This window comes from Mytilus trossulus, chromosome 1 (genome assembly GCF_036588685.1).
Source record: "Mytilus trossulus isolate FHL-02 chromosome 1, PNRI_Mtr1.1.1.hap1, whole genome shotgun sequence".
Classification (NCBI taxonomy): Eukaryota; Metazoa; Mollusca; class Bivalvia; order Mytilida; family Mytilidae; genus Mytilus; species Mytilus trossulus.
Window position 1 is genome coordinate 64,613,042 of NC_086373.1, and position 19,760 is coordinate 64,632,801.

The following is a 19,760-nucleotide window of genomic DNA, read 5'->3' on the forward strand; positions in this document are numbered from 1 at the left end:
TTTGTGGACGAAACACGCATCCATCGTACAAAATCGTTAGCCTGTAATTTTGTTGTACTGTCCTATAATATACGTGTACAATATTGATTGAATTTTCATTTATATTTCATAAGCTGTCTATTTTGGAATTGGCATCTTCATAAACTATCATGTCTATTTCAGCTGTATAGCGTTTCATAATTTATTTTAAATAAAACTATATCACTCACATTTCTGTCGTCAATTTCTTCCTATCGGAAAGCCTTCTTTCAAATTCAAACCGTTTCGTTTAGACAATCTGTAAATTCAAAAATTGAATGTTGTGGGTTTTTCCTATTGATGCGAAATGAAGGCCGTTACATTTAAGCAATACTGAATTACGTAAGCATCGCTGCGCTTCATGCTAAATGTAATGATTACTTTTATTTTATAATTTACAGACACATCTTTCAATTCTATATTGAAGTATTGTGGTAATTTTAAGAATCATTTCTTTTAAATCGACATCTTCATTATGTTGCTTTCAACTATATGTCCTATATGACGTATAATAATCGATTTCACGTGACATGTCACTTCGATCTGTCAAATTTTTGTGATCACATAATTTTTTTATGGCCTTCAATTTTCCAATGTTTTTTTTTATATAGGAACTAAGGTTGTTTTTATACATTTGATTTATGAGATGAAAGCATACTTTATCTTTGTCATTTCAATCTCCAGACTATTCAACAAAATATATACTGTGTTTCTTAAATGTTTCAAAAGAAAGAATCAAGTGGAACATGACAAAGATAAAGGCCGGGTGAACAATGATATAAATTTACAATTTTGATACGGTGATCAGCTAAAAACGGGGAAGTTCGGGCAGTTGAAGTTCCAACCAATTGTCTAGAATTAACTTATCTAGTGTCGTTATATATACCTTTTTAGCAGTGTTTTCTGTTCCCATTCTTATAGCTATGGGCACAAATAATTAAAATAAATAAACACAGTCGCTAGGCTCTTTAAAGTGAAAAAAGACTGCTAAATTTTGGTACGAATGCATATTTGAAATTTTAAACAAAATAAGCATGTCAAACACTAACAATTCTTTGGTGTATGTTGTCAATTCATATTTGTAAGCTGTTCCAATATCATTTCTTTTTTAAAATAGTTTATGACGACTATTTGTTCCATCTGCAACAAATCCGTCTCATGGATAAAAAAAACCAATGCTCAAAAGAGATTGTGTCTTTGACATAGTACTAACGAGAGATGTCACCCTAAATGGCGATTTTTACCATTTTTGTCGAGCCTTCGACTTTAGTCGAAAAAGCGAGACTAAGCGATCCTACATTCCATCGGCGTCGTCGTCGTCGGCGGCGTCCACAAATATTCACTTTGTGGTTAAAGTTTTTGAAATTTAAATAACTTTCTTAAACTATACTGGATTTCTATCAAACTTGGACAGAAGCTTGTTTATGATCATAAGATAGTATGCAGAAGTAAATTTTGTAAAAATAAAATTCCTTTTTTTCCGTATTTTACTTATAAATGGACTTAGTTTTTTCTGCGGGGAAACATAATATTCACTCTGTGGTTAAAGTTTTTGAAATTTTAATAACTTTCTTAAACTATACTGGATTTCTATCAAACTTGGACAGAAGCTTGTTTATGATCATAAGATAGTATGCAGAAGTAAATTTTGTAAAAATAAAATTCCTTTTTTTCCGTATTTTACTTATAAATGGACTTAGTTTTTTCTGCGGGGAAACATAATATTCACTCTGTGGTTAAAGTTTTTGAAATTTTAATAACTTTCTTAAACTATACTGGATTTCTACCAAACTTGAACAGAAGCTTTTTTATGATCATAAGATAGTATCTATCTAGAAGTAAATTTTGTAAAAAAATAAATCCATTTTTTCCGTATTTTACTTTTAAATGGACTTAGATTTTCTTCCAGTTTACATTACACAGTCTGCAGTTAAAGTTTTCAAAACATTTATAAGATTCATAACCTATCCTAAATTTTACCAAACTTGGACAGAAGCTTTATACAATCATAAGATAGTATCAAGAGGAATATTTTTATTGATTTTTTTTCACATTTTTGTTGAGACTGCGATTTACAGCAAAAGTAGGCGAGACACTGGGTTCCGCGGAACCCTTACAATTATTTTAAAACAGAAGTAAAGATGATAAAGAACCTTATAAATGTAAAACAACAAATCAGCAAGACGAGACTGAAAACGCACATGTATGCAAGACCTCTACTGCTATTTCATGTGTCTTTTATATTTTACCATGAAAATGGAACTTTCTTCGTTTCTAATAAAATTGAGAAAGGTAGTGGGGAATGTGCCCAAGCGACAGCACCCCGACCATAGTGCAGACAACAGCCGAAGGCCACCAATGGGTCTTCAATGTAGCGAGAAACTCCCGTACCCGTATGCGTCCTTCAGCTGGCCCCTTAAAAGATATGTATACTAGTACAGTGATAATGGACGTCATACTAAACTCCGAATTATACACAGGAAACTTAAATTAAAAATTTGTAAGGGTTCCGCGGAACCCAGTGTCTCGCCTACTTTTGCTGTAAATTGCAGGCTCAACAAAAATGAGGTAAAAAATCAATAAAAATATTCCTCTTGATACTATCTTATGATTGTAAGAAGCTTCTGTCGAAGTTTGGTAAAAATTAAAAATAGTTGATGAATCTAATAAATGTTTTGAAAACTTTAACTGCAGACTGTATGTTATGTTAACTGGAAGAAAAATTCAGTCCATTTAAAAGTAAAATACGGAAAAAATGGATTTATTTTTTTACAAAATTTACTTCTGGATACTATCTTATGATCATAAATAAGCTTCTGTCCAAGTTTGGTACAAACCCAGGATAGTTTAAGAAAGTTATTAAAATTTAAAAAACTTTAACCACAGAGTGAATGTAATGTTTCCCCGCAGAAAAACTAAGTCCATTTAAAAGTAAAATACGGAAAAAATGGATTTATTTTTTTTACAAAATTTACTTCTGGATACTATCTTATAATCATAAATAAGCTTCTGTCCAAGTTTGGTACAAACCCAGGATAGTTTAAGAAAGTTATTAAAATTTTAAAAACTTTAACCACAGAGTGAATGTAATGTTTCCCCGCAGAAAAGTCCATTTATAAGTAAAATACAGAAAACCTGGAATTTTATTTTTACAAAATTTACTTCTGGATACTATCTTATGATCATAAACAAGCTTCTGTCCAAGTTTGGTAGAAATCCAGTATAGTTTAAGAAAGTTATTAAAATTTCAAAAACTTTAACCACAGAGTGAATATTTGTGGACGCCGCCGACGACGACGACGACGGAATGTAGGATCACTTAGTCTCGCTTTTTCGACTAAAGTCGAAGGCTCGACAAAAATCATACAAGACTAGCAAAGGCCAGAGGCTTCTGACTTGGGACATGCGCAAAATTGCTGCGGGGTTAAACATGTTTATGAGATCTCAACACTCCCCCTTAATTATTATGTCTCCTGTTATGACAAGGGAAATGGGGCCATAAGTGTGTTCGGAATTACTGCAATTTCATGACATAGGTGTATTTTTAATGATATTTACATCTTTACACAATTGGCTATTACTAAACACATATTTCCGGGTAGATTTCTTGTAAATATAACAAATACGAGGGAGTTCAGTATTATCAAAATATCCAAGAATTTGGTCTTTAAGTTTTTTATTGTCTTATTGTTAGTTGTTTATTATAGGATTAGATACATTATTTCTAGAGGTTATTGATGTTTAAACCGGGGCGATTAACTCACAAACTGAATAAAAGTCCGAGTTTGTGAGTAAGAGCCCTGGTTAACACATCAATAACCTCTAGAAAAAAATGTTTTTAATCCTTATAATTCTTCAGCCAAACATTTGTGATATTTAATTAACATTTTTTTTTGTTGATGGCTACTATATATATATTTACCATCAAAAGCACAATGGCAAGTCGTAACTAAGGAGTACGCCGCAATCTTGACTTTCTAAAAACCAGAAATGTCCGATAAATACAACGGAATCTTAAATGAAATAGCACGTACCTACCTCAAAACTTTCATTTTAATTTTAAATGTTATTTGAAGCGTACACGTAACGAAATAATCATTCCCTTGAAAAATTCCATGCATAATTATGACGTCGTGTTTTGCCATGACGTAAATTCGCCAAATCCTTCATGAAATTTCGCGGAATTTTATTAAATTTTATTTATAAATTATACATTTTCAAAGCTTTAGTGCATTAAATTATTTGTTTTGTTATATATGCACTAGAATAGTCACAACCGTTCTGAAATTGTTTTTAAATCTCAAATTATCGGGAAATCCCGGAATTACTGAAAGCTTGTGTATCGCGCATGAATAGATTACAGAAGTGGTTTCGGAAACATGGATTGGTTTATCAAATTGTAAACTTAGAGAAAAATTCTAATTGACCAATCCAATTCAAGTATTTATAGATATGCAAATCATATAAGAATTATATGAAAATAACACTTTTGAAATTTTGTGCATTCAAAAAGCGATTCTAGATTAACCTTCACCATGAACCTTTTAAAAACCCGAAAATTTGAAGCCAAAGATGTTTATTAAATACATGAATACGCGAAATTCTATATAACCAAGTTGCATAGTTATTGAAGAAACAGCATAACCTAGCAATGTCTAGTTTTGAGTTGGGACCTTGATTTCTTTAAAAGTTCTTAATTATCAACGATCAGGGAAATATGCAGTTCGTCAGGACAATATCACACAAAAATAATAAACAATTCCAGAACACGATATTATGATGAATAAATTTTCATCTCTACGGGAGGATTTCACAATACTAGTTCGATACAGGGTTAAAAACGGCAAATTATAACAACTCTTATACAACTAGTTTTAAGAAAATAAATTTTATAAAAGGTTTCTTACAAGCTGAGCTATATAAACTTCAGTGGGCCTCAAAATATGAGTCTTGCATCTTTAGCAATAAATCCTTACACAATTTAAAGTTTTATTGGTTTACATTTCAAACTGAAAGTATTTTGTGTACTTAAAAGTGCCTTATTAAATATGAAGTAATGAATTACAACAGTTTATTTCTTAAATACGAACCCATTACAATTTCACTATAGAAACACTATACATTGTACTGGACCGGTTTTACTAGTCAATAAACTAAAATTGTAATTGTATCATTCTTATTTCAAAGGGCACCAAGATAGCGGATGATCTATGAATGTTATCTTGCCTTGACTATTCCTTATTGGTTAACAAGATTTGAACATCGGTTAAGTATTATATCTCCGCATGTTGACATTTTAATGGCAAAACAGTAGTTATATTTCAAACTTTTGACAACTCAAAGTATTTTGATTTTATAAAAATGGATTGTTCATGTATTGAATTATAAGATTTACTATAATATATATAATATAAAATTAAAACTATATTTGATTTACTATCATAAAGTAAAGCTATCGTGAATATTTGTCATGTTTATATTTTAAATGCCTTTAAGATCAGCAAACAATCTATCTGTATATAAGTATAATGAGATTTTTGAACTAGTAGCTTTGAGAAGCTTAGTTGAGTAAAGATCATCATGGCTTCCTTTGAATCATTACAAAAAGCTCAAATTCCACTCTGCTCATTCTGTAAACTAGAAAAGAAAACAGAATGGAAATGCATAGATTGCGATAAGCATCTCTGTTATGAGTGCAAAATGTTTCATCTGTGGAATATTAATTGGAGTGAACATAAAATATTATGGACCAGGTCTTCAGTTACAGAGGGATTAAGTGATAGTGCAGAACTTGTTGACATTTGTTGCACAAAACATGAAAGCTATTACAATACAAATTATTGTTTGCATTGTAAGCAACTTGTTTGTCCAGAATGTATAGCTTTGGGACCGCTACATTTCCAACATGACAACGTAACAATATATAAGCGTCATGAAGAGAGTTTGAAAGAACTTGAAAATTTAAGAAAAACAATTGAAAAAGATATTTTTCCAATTATTCAGAAAAAAAAAGGAATCTTTAATATCATTTGACATTACCTGTGAAGAAAAATATGAAACCGAAAGAAAAAAAATTGAAGAGCAGGCAGAAAAGTTGAAAGACCTTATTTCGCTATGTACAAGTAACGTAGTAGAGTCTTTAGGAAATGTTTTGATCAGGAACAGGAATTTAATAAGAGAAGAAATATCACAGCTTGAACAAATACAGAAAGAGTTGAAAATTGAAATTAAAAATATAAATGTAACAAGAATGAATGATAACATTAGGGACATATTACGTGAGGTTGTAAACATTTCAAGTCGCATTCAAAAGAACAGTGATATATCAGTTTACTTTCCTCGAGAATTGGCTACGTTTTATCCTTTAAACGCCACATCATCCGACATCAATGCTGTTATAGGATGTTTAGAGTACCACAATATAGCAACTGAAGTGCATATTGGACATCCTATTCATTCTTATAAATTAGCTCAACAGATTAGTGATAATAGCTCACTAGCGGTTGCTAAAGATGGAACCATATATGTTTCCGATCATTGTGTTTCCATTGAATTGAAACCCAATGAGAAGCCTAAAAGAATTACACATCAATCAGATATTGTAGATTTGGCTACGTCGGAACAATCAGAACTGCTTTTTCTTACAAAGGGAGACAATTGTGATCAGATAAGAAGTGGCAGTGCAGACGTTATGGCAATTTACTCACTTCCAAACAGCAAAAATGTAACTCTAGCACTTTGTGTTTGTGAAAAGGGCAAAGTCTTGGTTCTTTACGTCAAAGAGGTCGCATCATCCACATTCAAAAGCGAATTTTCAGTTAAACTTAGAATTGATATAATCTCAAAAGATGGAATATTGATAAAAATAATAAAATGTCAGTTTCCTTACAAATGGAATACATCCTCAATAAACAGATTTAGAATGAAAGAGAATATTAATGGACATATTTGTATCTTGTGCGTAGAACAAGACGAAGTTTTCGATTTGAATAAAGACGGAAAGGTCAATTGGAAATACTCGATGTGTCAGGTAAACGATATAGAGACAACATCGGTCGGCAATATTATCGTATCAGGAAGATACTGTAAAACACTGAGAGTTCTAAGCTGTGATGGAAAACTACTAACAACAATACAACTTAACCTTAGAAGACCCGAAACATACAATATATGTTTGAAAAACTGTAGAGAACTTGTAATCGTTAGCAGAAAGGAAATTTTTATTCTATCTTTTCCAATATGAAAATAGCTAGTCTATTTTGGGACGCATGTCATCCTATAATATCTAGTTAAACACACTGTGATATATATCGTTTGATACTCCATCAATTTAGTAACTTGTCAGCTTTAAAAAAAATAAGTAAAGCGTTTTATCATTGCCGTCTCTGGTCGTTTGTTCCTGCATTTATCAGTTCCGTCAAAAACAGGAGATGATAAAATATTGTCTTGGCGAATATCCATCTACTTTGATATTCAAGAGTTATGGTGTTTAAACCAATTTGTATTCATAATGTATAGTAGATGCTTAACTTTTGTTGGGCGAAAGACTAATCACTTGTTTTTGTTTTGAAATCAACCCAATGTTATAGAATGAGATGGGTTAAGCTAATTTATCAACAATATGCATTGTTATTGAATTTCTTGCAAAACGTTTTGTATATTGTATTGATTAAGAATGAAATGCACTGTTAATTTTATATTTATAATTTCATTCGTTTAAACGGGCAGTGCATTAGAATGAAATTAATTTCTCCTGGGTGTTTCATCATATGTAGCATAGAGGGCGTAATGTTTTCCCGCTTTAAAATTATTTTCGCGGTATTTTAATGCCTATGTAATCATTCACCACGACATCGTCAATCTGAGCAGTCGAATTTTCTTGGTAAATTTTAATTCTGGTTAAAGTTTATTCAGCTTTTATTTGGAGAGTTTTTTGTTTGATACTGATGTTTGAATTATATATTATATGTGTAGATATATATGTTTGAATTATATATTATATGTGTAGATATATATGTTTGAATTATATATTATATGTGTAGATATATATGTTTGAATTGTATTCATTTCTTATTAAATATAGAGCATCGGCGTTGTCGTTCGACTATCAACTTTACAAAGTCTTTTTTATTTATTATAGCCTTTTATGGCGTGTATATTCAGAGTGTATATGTATACTTAGATATTTGGTACAAGTATTGGTTATACTTGGATAATTGGTACAAGTATTGATTATACTTGGTTATTTGGTGCAAGTATTGGTTTTATGTCTACATTGATCATGGGTGGTTTGTACCAGGAGAAATTGAAATCTTAATACAAAAATTGAACGATAAATAATTATCCTATTCATCGGATGAAAGATGAGTCAATTATTTCCGTCATATGCTTTCATGTCGTTAGACCTTACTACTTATAAAAACAATACCTTTTCTTTTTGTTCATACTAATGATAATTCTTTTTGTAGTGACATTAATATAAACAGTTACATCCGCTGCTAATTGATACTGTGACAGTTTCTATGTATCTATCATTTCGACCACACACGGGTTCATTATCTGCACATAGTTTCATAAGGCTTTTAATAGGATTATAATCATTCTGTAACTGTAGTTCGATCGTTTGAGTTGTATAATAAATATTAGTATTTTACTTGGAGTCTACTTGATATATATGTAGCAAAAGATGCCACACTTTTAAATACGCAAAGTGTGTGCATATGCAAAAGTAGTCGACAATGTGGGAAAGGAAAATAGTTTCGGAACAAAATTGAATAATTCGGCTTCCCAATTGTTAATTTTAATTTTTGGACCAGGAGTTCCAAATGGTGAAGTTGAAATCAACACTTTGTAAATTTTACGGACGCCATCATGGGTTGGTTGACCGTTGTGTTATATCCGTTGCATATATGGTATCGGATATGTTCCTTGTGTCGTAACTACAAAACAGTTCCCTTTAAACAAATGTGACCAATCTAGTTAGACTATTTACCGACTTGGTAATAACATGAGCAATACGACGGGTGCCGCGTGATGAGCAGGATCAGCTTCCAACCCGGGGCACCTGCGATCGCCCCCAGGTTTTGGTGGGGTTCGTGTTGCTGTTGTACCCCTATTTGTGACATGCTTACCTATTGTGTCTGTTTGTTTTGTTCACAGATGCGACTGTCATACAAGTGAGAGGTTGAGCGCTTTAAAACCAGCTTCAATCAACTTCATGTTCTACATAAGTCTTCCTAGCCAGGAATATGATAGTTGTTATCCATTCGTTTGATGTGCTTGAGTTTTTGATTTTGTCATTTGATTAGGAACTTTTCCTCAGAGTTCAGTATTTTTGTGATTTCACTTTATACAGAGTTAGCTCAAAGAAGGAACGTTATGAAACATTCACAAATTGAACAGCGCCAACGGAACAATTGTTCAGTGTAGTCAATGGTATTTGAGATACAATATTTTTTTTTTGACGCTTATAAATACAGAAACGAATTAATGCTGGTAACGTCTGATGTTTAGCCAAATGCTGGACACAACCAAGACTTCTTTCTGAAGTATTTCGAGAAGCATTCGTCACATATTTTAATGAAAAATTATAAATTGATACTGGCAGAACCTTTCGGAATATTATGTTCTAAATGCTCTTCAATTGGGATTTTTTATTTGGCCTTTTATTTATATATCGTTTTAATAATTTAGCATCACGGTTGAGTCTTTTGAGGAGGGAACATACGTAAAAATGGCGTAAATAACTATAATATAAAAAAGAAGATGTGGTATGATTGCCAATGAGACAACTATCCACAAAAGACCAAAATGACACACACATTTTAAACAACTATAAGTCACCAAACGGCTTCAACAATGAGCAAAGCCCATACCGCATAGTCAGCTATAAAAGGCCCCGATAAGACAATGTAAAACAATTCAAACGAGAAAACTAACGGCCTTATTTATGTAAAAATAATGAACGAAAAACAAATATGTAACACATAAACAAACGGCAACCACTGAATAACATGTAGAATGAAACTGATACTTTTTATATCACTGAAGAATTTCTGCCGAGTTTTTGTTGTGCTAATAGTCACAGGGACTCGGTTAGCAGATTAAAATTTTGTAAATCAATGTTTTCAATTTCTTTTTTATTATTTCCTGTCTATTTGCATTACTTTATTAAAACGTATTTCACGTTGCCATCACTATTTACCTGTGCTAATAGTTTGACTTTTAGATTAAAAACCAGAAAAACATAGGACTGAGTCTAGTATTAAATGTTTTTCTTTCGAAAATGTTTAAATATAGAAATTAAATATTGTGATTTTGAAACTTTATACGAAATGTAAGCAAGTGGTCGTCACATTTTAGAAAGACTGAATTAAGTACTACTGATCTTCATTTAAACAAACTTACTTTCTTCTCGCATTATGAAATAATTCTTTACTCATTCTTTAAACGACTAAATAAGGGATCCCGCACGTAGGTAACCTGTTGGTTTAGTCTCGATAACCCAGACGCATATTTAAATATAGCGTCTGGGGTGATTAACCGGACTGGTCAGAAATTTATAGGGGGCGTATCAAATAATTAAATATAGAACATATCTATCTATAGCACTTCCGTTATCCCCATTATATTTCAAAATAACAACAGTAAACAGTGTAACATTACATGTATATCACTATATGCGACTATTAAAACTGACATTCTTGTAGCTGATCCTATGTTGCCCAACTTGCAGATGAGCAATTTTAAAAGAACGATCAAAAGCTGTAATTAGCGGTGATCTCTTGTCTGAATTTCAAGTGTACACATTTAAAAAATAAATTAAAGAAAGACATGATTTTTTTTCGTGGGAAAAATTTGGTTGATTATAGAAGGAAACACTGTAGCATGACTGTATAGTGCCCTCCTTATAACAAGTTCTTGATCAGCAACTGGTTGTGTATAGAGGATACCACGCGTAGAGAGGGATCGGTAGGTGGACCGTTGTACTTAAAGCTGCAATACAATATACCTCAAGTTTCTGGCGAGTTATGATATTTCGAACATGTATCCCGAAAAAGCTATAATTTAGGACATCATCTTTATAATTATTATTTTTTTTCGTCCTGAACATTACCATTATTTACCACATAACCAAGCAACCCAAAAGTCAATCTATTTTCATATTATAACACACCACGTCAATATTCTCTTATCTTCATACTATAAAGTACCATTTTTCTCTATTTTCATACCACTATATATATTCTCTAATCTTTATATTGTATCACATCGTCCTGAACATGCACGAAATATTTCCCACTTGACCTTAAGCAACCAACAGTCGGTATATTGTAGCCACATTATGTATTCCTTATTTTTAATTTTAATCTCTGGTTTTGTCTCATTTTTAGTTCTGTAAATTCTTGTTATAATTCATGCTTTCCTTTTTATAATAATCTTTCAGATATTTGACGCACTTACCTTACTCGAAAAGCACACATCAAGTTACGTTTATGGAAAGAAAAACAACAAAAATGATTACAATGGTGAAAACCTTGCTCAACTTATCACTGGCAGATCAATGAGATCACACAACGAGTCAACTCAATGTTTATTTACACAATTTTAACTGATCTTAAAATTGCTAACTATAGAATAGTCTGAATGTTTCACCAATAATCTAAATCGCCTTATCCCTTTGGGAAGAAATCATTTGAGGACCAACCGTCACACAATACCACTTTACATTTGGGGACCAACCTTCACACAAAACCACTTTGCCAGTCTCTGTGTCTATTAAGAAATACAGAAGTTTACTAGTCATTCATGAAACCCAATACTCTTTGAATGCATGTTTGAATCAATCACATGGAAAAGATGGAATGGGATTTATCCCATACTGCATGATAACTTGTACAAAAAATAACTGAAAAGTGATTTCCCCTACTACAAACTATTAAAATATCCATTATGTATTAAAGGGCAGCTTAAAAAAAACCAACAACTTCGAATTCTCCTGTACATGTGTACCTTTATATAAAATAAGGAGATTGGTATGATTGCTAATGAGGCAACAACCCAGCAGAGTTCAAATGACATGGATATTCGCAAATATAATCACTGCTCGGCCTTCAATATTAAGAAAACTCCATACCAGATAGTTAACTGAGAAGGGCAATACATGTAAATGAGATACAACGTGAAAACTGTTAAATTGTTTATATGATTTTTAATTCGTTAATACAGATCTTAATTATCTGACATATCTGAAAACAATGTGATGTTTGTTGTATTTACTTAATATATGGCTGTGTACCTTTTTTTCGCTTTGTGGTTGCTGTCAAAATAATGTTAACCCATAATTTTTTATACTGCGATTTATTTATAATGATTGTGGCTTCAGTAATGAAAAATAAAATGTTTGAATCTTTTTTCTTATAAAATTGAAAATGTTTATGATACAATGAAAATTCGAATATTTATTTAGATTTTTTTTTAATTCTTCACATTTTGCACATAACATCTGTGTCCCGAAATCATCATTGGTTTGTCTACAAAATAAAGTAAATGTTAAATTCATATTACTTTTTGGTCACAAGCATAGAATATATATGAAAAACAAAATGTTTGGAAAAAAAACATTATATATAGAAATATACATTTAAAAATGTATTGGTGCAAGCGGAATCCCGCTACGGGATGAGAGATTATCTCGCTGTGGTGATGACACGACCCATTTGTGGCATTGGGTTGTTTCCTGCTCTTTTGTCGGGTTGCTGTCTCTTTGACACATTCCCTGTTTGCATTCTCTATCAAAATCATGCATGAATTTTTATCATTGTTAAAGGCCATACAGTTGCCTATACATGCTCTCGTCCACCTCATTGGAACTTGGGGTGGATAGTTGTCTCATTGGTATTCATACCGCATGTTCTTACATGTATAATGTTGACCTTTTGGTACTTTTATGCTCAACTTTTGTTTAAATCAACAGTTTGTACTCTTAATCATGTTGATGTCTACTTTTCGTAATTTATGTCATTGGGTTCACCGGTTGCTGTCTCATTGACACCTCCTTTCATTGATGCTGCATCTATTGTTTTACTGTCTATTGTTTTGCATAAAATCGAATTTTCAGTGTATTCCTCATGCCATGGTTTTGTTTCAAATTTTAGATAGCCAATTGGTATATATTCACTGACAACATTTGTAACCTTTTATGGACTGTTTTTGAGTGTGAAAAAATGCCTCTTAAAAGTGCAAAAAAGTATTTATCTTTATTTAGGTGACCAGTCCAGACTTTGTTTACTAACAGTATATTAAAATTACTTTTCATAACAACGTGTCCCACTTCTTATATGTTTGTATAAGCTAAATGCATTTGCTTTAAAAAAAAAATCGAGCATACATCATTTTGACCGTTTGGTGTATGTACAAAATCAGTGACATCTTCTATATATAGCTAGATATACTTTGTTTGTTTTTCTTCTGCGTATGGTTTTGGATTGCGTTCCCTCCTTCAAATGTGTATAACATTGCGCATCTCTCCTCTCCCCCCCCTTTTTTTTTTTTACACATATCAAGATGCAAACTCCCTTTAATATACACTACAGATAAATACAACAAACTTGTCTTGGATGAAGTTCATATTTCGGCGACATATCACTTTTCCATCAAGTATTTTTAAAGGTAACAACCCCAAATATATTTATAGCGTACACACGACACTTCGAGTGTTCCCAGTCAATACAAAAATTGCCATTTATTGTATAATTATTTACTTGCTTGCGAAGCACGGACATGCATGAAAGAATATAACTACTCGATGTTTCAGGTTGCATAAAAATTTATGTAACAGTTTGTGTTGTTATATTATCTTACCAAGGTTTGATGTGCTGTTATTTTCCTTCGCGGTCATGGAAGCCATGCTGTCTGGTGTTTTCCAGGATTTGTATGTCGTCACAAAAAATATATAAATAGCTTTAAACAACAATCGGTACACTCGGGCTTTTCAATAGTATTATCGTAAGACAATTTCTTCCGAAGTCAATAACCAACTTCTTGGTTATTCGTCTTGGTCATTATCTTTAAAAACAAGCTAAAAAGCCGATACAATTCCGAGTGTCATAAATTACCATTTTTATGGCCACAGACCACAATTAATTCCTCTATCTGTTCTTTAGAACGTTTTGTATCATTAAAAAAATTGCACCGAATCTTTTTGTCTAGTTTTTTGTGTGAGTAATGTATAGTTCAAGTCCAAAAATATATCCAAAATTCAGAAAGATTGCTTTCACACATCTTACAAATTTAGCCAATACACATCCATACCCCTATTGACAAGTCAAGAGATGTTCCGAAAACTTTAAATATTACCTTTTTGCACTTGGCCTAATCACTCATTCCATATCAAAATCAGTTTGAATACAACATGCAAACAATTATTTCACCTCTCTTCTTCCATTTCCACCCAAAAAAATCTAAGAAATGAGTGAGGAAGGGAAAGAAAAAAAATTAAGGCAAAATACACTGTAATTAAAAGGAACTATATTCGTGGACAACGAAAAGCGGGGTCATTAATTGTGGTCTTGGGCCTTATATCACTTGTCATCCAGACGCTCTACTTTGAAAAATAAAGCGGCTGGATGATCGAGACTACTGTTGGTTGTGATTTTAAGGCAATATGTCTGCATATATCCACCACGCCCCTAGCGGCAGTCCTTATTATCACAGTTCACATTACATGTGTACTTTATTCTCTTCCTGGATCAGTATAAAATGTTTTGGCATTGGACGTTAAGTTAGCAAAAATCAATCGATCAGATACAAAGGGATTGCGTTAAGGTTTATGTACCCTTCTGTAGCCATTTTTGTACGAATTTTTCAAACCTCAATTGTATCAAAACTACAGATATAATGAATAATAGAGATAGACCTTTTAGTACATATTCCAAGGGGAAACTTGATGCAAAGCATTAATTTTTACTGTTTCATTGCATTTGGTAGAAAAAGAGGACTTTGTGGCAAATAAATCAAGATTTTTATAGAAAATCCACAGCCTTTAATACAGAGATTTTTGTTATAAAATTTGAAACATAAATTACTCACTTGATTTTCTATGATGTGCTAGTGTTTATTTTTTAAAAAGTTCTAAGCAACCAGGAAATTCCAAAACACCTCGTGCTGAGTCACTAAAGTCGAGCGCACCCTAAAAGGTGTACTTGATTTTGGCCATATTTATATTTGTTTTAACCAATAACTACATTTATAAACTTGTTTTAAGGAAATCAATGCTAGCACTGCATGCAATAATCCTATATCTATCAGTCATCAATTGGCCAAATATGAGAGTACAAGGATAAAGGCTGTGGATTTTCTATAAAAATCTTGATTTATTTGCCACAAAGTCCACTTTTTCTATGAAATGCAATGGAAGAGTAAACAATTATGCTTTACATCAAGTTTCCCCTAGGAATATGTACAAAAGGCCCTATCTCTATTAATCATTATATCTGTAGTTTTGATACAATTGAAGTTTAAAAAGTTCGTACAAAAATGGCTACAGAAGGGTACATAAACCTTAAGGTTATTTTATTATTGCTGAATTCCATTTCGATAACCGTTTTGTAATAAACCAGGACGATCGACATAGCTTCAAATGATACTGTAGGGAATAATCTTTATATCCTGTGAGGTTTTTTTTATTTACTTCAGAGGGAAAACACCAGAAGAAGCAACAAATGATGTCATTTCCGTTCAGTTACCGAAGATAGTAAAACTGATGTCGGATGGTTTATTGAAAGTTGACAATATTGATGTATTTTGTGAGAAAGGAGTATTTGATGTTGATCAATCAAAAAGAATCCTTGTGGCTGGAAAAGATGCAGGTCTACAAATAAATTTTCATGGTGATGAACTCAATCCATTAGAAGGAGCTGAGGTATACATAATGATATAGGAACTATACAAGTCCTTGTTTTGGCTGTTAGCCTTAACGGGACTCTTTAATGCGATAAATTGAATATGACAATAATTTCAAAGTACTTTAGTTTCTCGTTAGATATAATAGGTAAGAGGGGACGACACGCTTTTGGAATGTGGGATATAGGGGTAAACATTTTGGGATAAACTCATCATAGATACCAGGACTAAATTTAGTATATACGCCAGACACGCGTTTCGTCTACAAAAGACTCATCAGTGACGCTCGAATCCAAAAAAGTTAAAAAGGCCAAATAATGTGGGTTAAAAGTTGGGATCTAGAGAAAAGATAGAAAAAGTTCATTACAAACGAAGTGTGATTTGGGAAATGAGCAGGAATCCGTGAAAAACTTTTATGAATCATAAAATATGTCATCACGATCAAAAACATTTGAAAAAATCCCTTACGTTTGAAGTCAAGTAGAGAACGTAAAACAACGATCACATTCATTGCTATGAAATTTAAAAACACTCGCATTTATTTTTTAAATCACGCTGAAAGATGCTTGAAGGTCTTCAGCAATAAACTGAATACTAAGCATCTTAAAAGTGACCAACTTTGCCATTATCGTTGGTTATGTGTTACCAGAAACAAAGGTACCTGTCTCCTATATCCAACGCAACTAAATCTTATAGCCTATGTAATGTTAAAGCATAAGAATTTTGTATATATGGTGATTTTGTTTTTGTTTTTTAATAACCACACAGAGGGCAACAAGAGAAAAGAAAAGCACTAAGTGGTATCGTATGCATATAATAAACCGGAATGCCGACATTTTTTGTGCAACTGCCCAAGTTTTTTCAAACTATTCTTTTTAGATGGGTGCCGAATTGGGAGCTTTAGCAATAAGCCATCTAGAGGAAATTTCAGAACAAGGAATAAGAGCAATGGTAGAAGCTGGAAGTATTGGTGTTGTTTTACCTACAACTGCATACATTCTCAGAATAAAACCACCACCCGTGAGGTTGATGATAGATTCGGGTATGGCAGTTGCTCTTGGATCCGACTATAATCCTAATGCTCACTGCTCATCAATGGTAAGTACAACAAAAATAATTATCACTATATTAGGTTTCTACTACAGGCTTATAATGTGAAGAACAAAAAATGAAAATGGAAATATTTTTCTTTGACTCCGACTTTAAATATATGTTTTTGGTAGGACTAGAATTATAATTTACCTAAACTTATACCTCAATGAAAATTTTTAACTGGGATTAAGGCTAATCGTATTTTAAATTACTTAAATAGCATCTATATATCATTTGGTTTTGGCAGCCTATGGTTATGCATTTAGCATGTGTGTTGATGCACATGTCGATGCCAGAAGCCTTAATAGCTGCAACACTCAATGCTGCTGCGGCCTTGGGATTAGCTGAAACTCATGGTTCAATAGAAGTTGGTAAATATGGAGACTTGGTTGTCATTGGTGCTAATAGGTAAACTTACTTTACAGTTGAATATATATTAATAAGTAAAATACGAGGTACAGAAGTTTTGTCCATATAAGCTTTTGTATCTATTAGAATTATACACTATACAGTCAATTGAAACTGTTCCAACATTACCAATCAAATTCAAACATATGTCATTTACTAATTTACAGACTATTTACTGCATTTATACTAGACTGAATGTTCATCAAAATAGTCAGACGGGGAGTACCCCAAAAAAAAGCACTTTGTCTTGTTTAAACTATTTTGTTGTTGTTGAATTAATGTTTTGATTTGTGAAAAACGAGAAGTTACTATTATCAAATGAAATAAAATTAACCGTACCAATTTTCTTGCACCAGATGCGCATTTCGACAATACATGTCTCTTCAGTGATGCTCGTGGCCAAAATATTTGAAATCCAAAAGTATCTTTTTTTAAATTTAGGAATATACCTCTCTCATACAAAGCTTTATTCACTAGCCCGATTTTGGTCATTCTTATTAGGACTTTTTACTAATAAGCTCTTTGTTTATTTGAATAAGCTTGGAATTTTTAAAAATTTGGCCTTTGGCATCACTGAATGGTCAGTTCTTTTCAAAATGTGTATCTTGTGCAAAAACAGTGTTATTAAGAACTAAGAATAGAAATGAAACAGCTCCATAACATTATTTATTTGAACATAAAACTGTACTCTTTATAGACATCTTTTATTCAAATATATTTTTTAATCATTTTCATTTATTTGAGAATTTGTACTTTCAGATGGGAGCATTTGATATACCAGCTTGGATCACATGATAAACTTATTGACTGTGTAATAAGACATGGTGATATAGTGTACCAGAGAGTGTGAAACATATGATTTTTTAAAGATCATTGTTTTTTTAAATTACATATTGATGAAATGATGAAAACATGAAAAAGGGAGATAGGTGTATGAGACACTTCAGGATAAATGACATATTTGTAAAAACTAAGTGTCAAGAAATTGGTGCATTATGTAAAAGATTATTTCCAATTACAGTGACTTGACTGTTAGTGTTGCTATCCACCAATTGCAACTCATTCAAGTTTTGACCAAATTGCAATTTGTTTTATTAAACCAAATTGTTCAACTGGTCAGAAATTTGAACCAACTGCTGTAGAAAACCACAGTCAAGTCCCGAAAGTGCAAGGTGATAAAATAAAACATCCTTATAATCCTATAAGACTTTAACTCCACTTTAATAATGTTGTGACAAAATTAGTCTATCAGTTTGTATATGTATATTATAGTCATTACCATGCTTAAGGTGAACTTGTTATTTTGAATTGCTGTAAAAATTTCCAAGCTAAGCTTTCATATAGTTTTTTTTTTAAAAGTCTTTTATATTAATAAGAATCAGACATTATGTGAATTATATCATTTCATATTCAGTAAAATTGCAATATGTTTGAAGGAAGTTTCCATGGGGAGATAATATTTTTTTCTTTCAAAAAGTCTGTATTCAAAAGCATAATATTTTAGGTTATCTCCCCATGAAAACTTATCAATAGCATATTGTTATTTCACACATATTTTCCTGAATATATGATGTTTTATTTAAAATGATATCTGGTTCTTATGAATATAGAATACCTTAGAAAGAAAAACTATATGAATGCTTAGTTTGGACATTTTTATAGCAATTCAAAATAACAATTTCACCGTAAGCATGGTAATGACTATATAGTCTAGTCAATCTAGCGTAAATTTGACCCTAACCCGAAAGAAATTGCAACAGAAGATTTTTAAGTTTTAATCTTTAGCATTATACCCCAAATATACACAGAAAAAAGTCCCATAAAATATAATTTGAGGAAGACTAAAAAAATCACCATTTAAAATTCCTATGGAGATTTGCATTGGAAAGGGAAATAACTCTTGCAAAAAAAGCAGAAATATCAATAAAAATTGGTACTAAATTATAACTTTACCGCTTCTATTCATCAGAATGTATTGATTATTGATTTTTTAGCGGTCTTTAGAGTATAACAAACAACTCTAAAGGTGTTTTCATATCTTTTATGAAGCTATAATCTAGATTTCGTAATTCATTAGTTGACCATTTATTGAATTTTTCAACATGTCAAGGTAAATAATCTCAAATTTAATAAAAATAATTAAGCATGTTTTCTTCTTTTTGTGGTTTAAAGTTTCTTTAGATAAGTAAGTTGCTTAAAAAATATAATGTACAGATATAAACAATACCAAATTTTCACATTAATTTTTCAAAATAGTCACAAAGCTTCAAATTTGTAATTTCTTTAATGAAAAATGCTTGAAAAAAATAAAACTACCCATACAATTCAGTTTTGTATAT

The 19,760-nt window shown here is 31.8% G+C and overlaps 1 protein-coding gene across 1 annotated transcript in view; it reads left to right on the forward strand.

The window, feature by feature from the left end:
- LOC134709481 (probable imidazolonepropionase) overlaps positions 1-18,448 on the forward strand; it is a 34,579-nt gene extending 16,131 nt beyond the window's left edge. Inside the window, exons 5-8 of the mRNA XM_063569642.1 lie at positions 15,715-15,940; positions 16,801-17,019; positions 17,261-17,421; positions 18,181-18,448. Coding sequence (XP_063425712.1) covers positions 15,715-15,940; positions 16,801-17,019; positions 17,261-17,421; positions 18,181-18,271 — 697 coding nt within the window. The 3' untranslated portion in view covers positions 18,272-18,448. The remainder of the gene's footprint in view (positions 1-15,714; positions 15,941-16,800; positions 17,020-17,260; positions 17,422-18,180) is intronic.
- Positions 18,449-19,760: the final 1,312 nt, after the last annotated feature.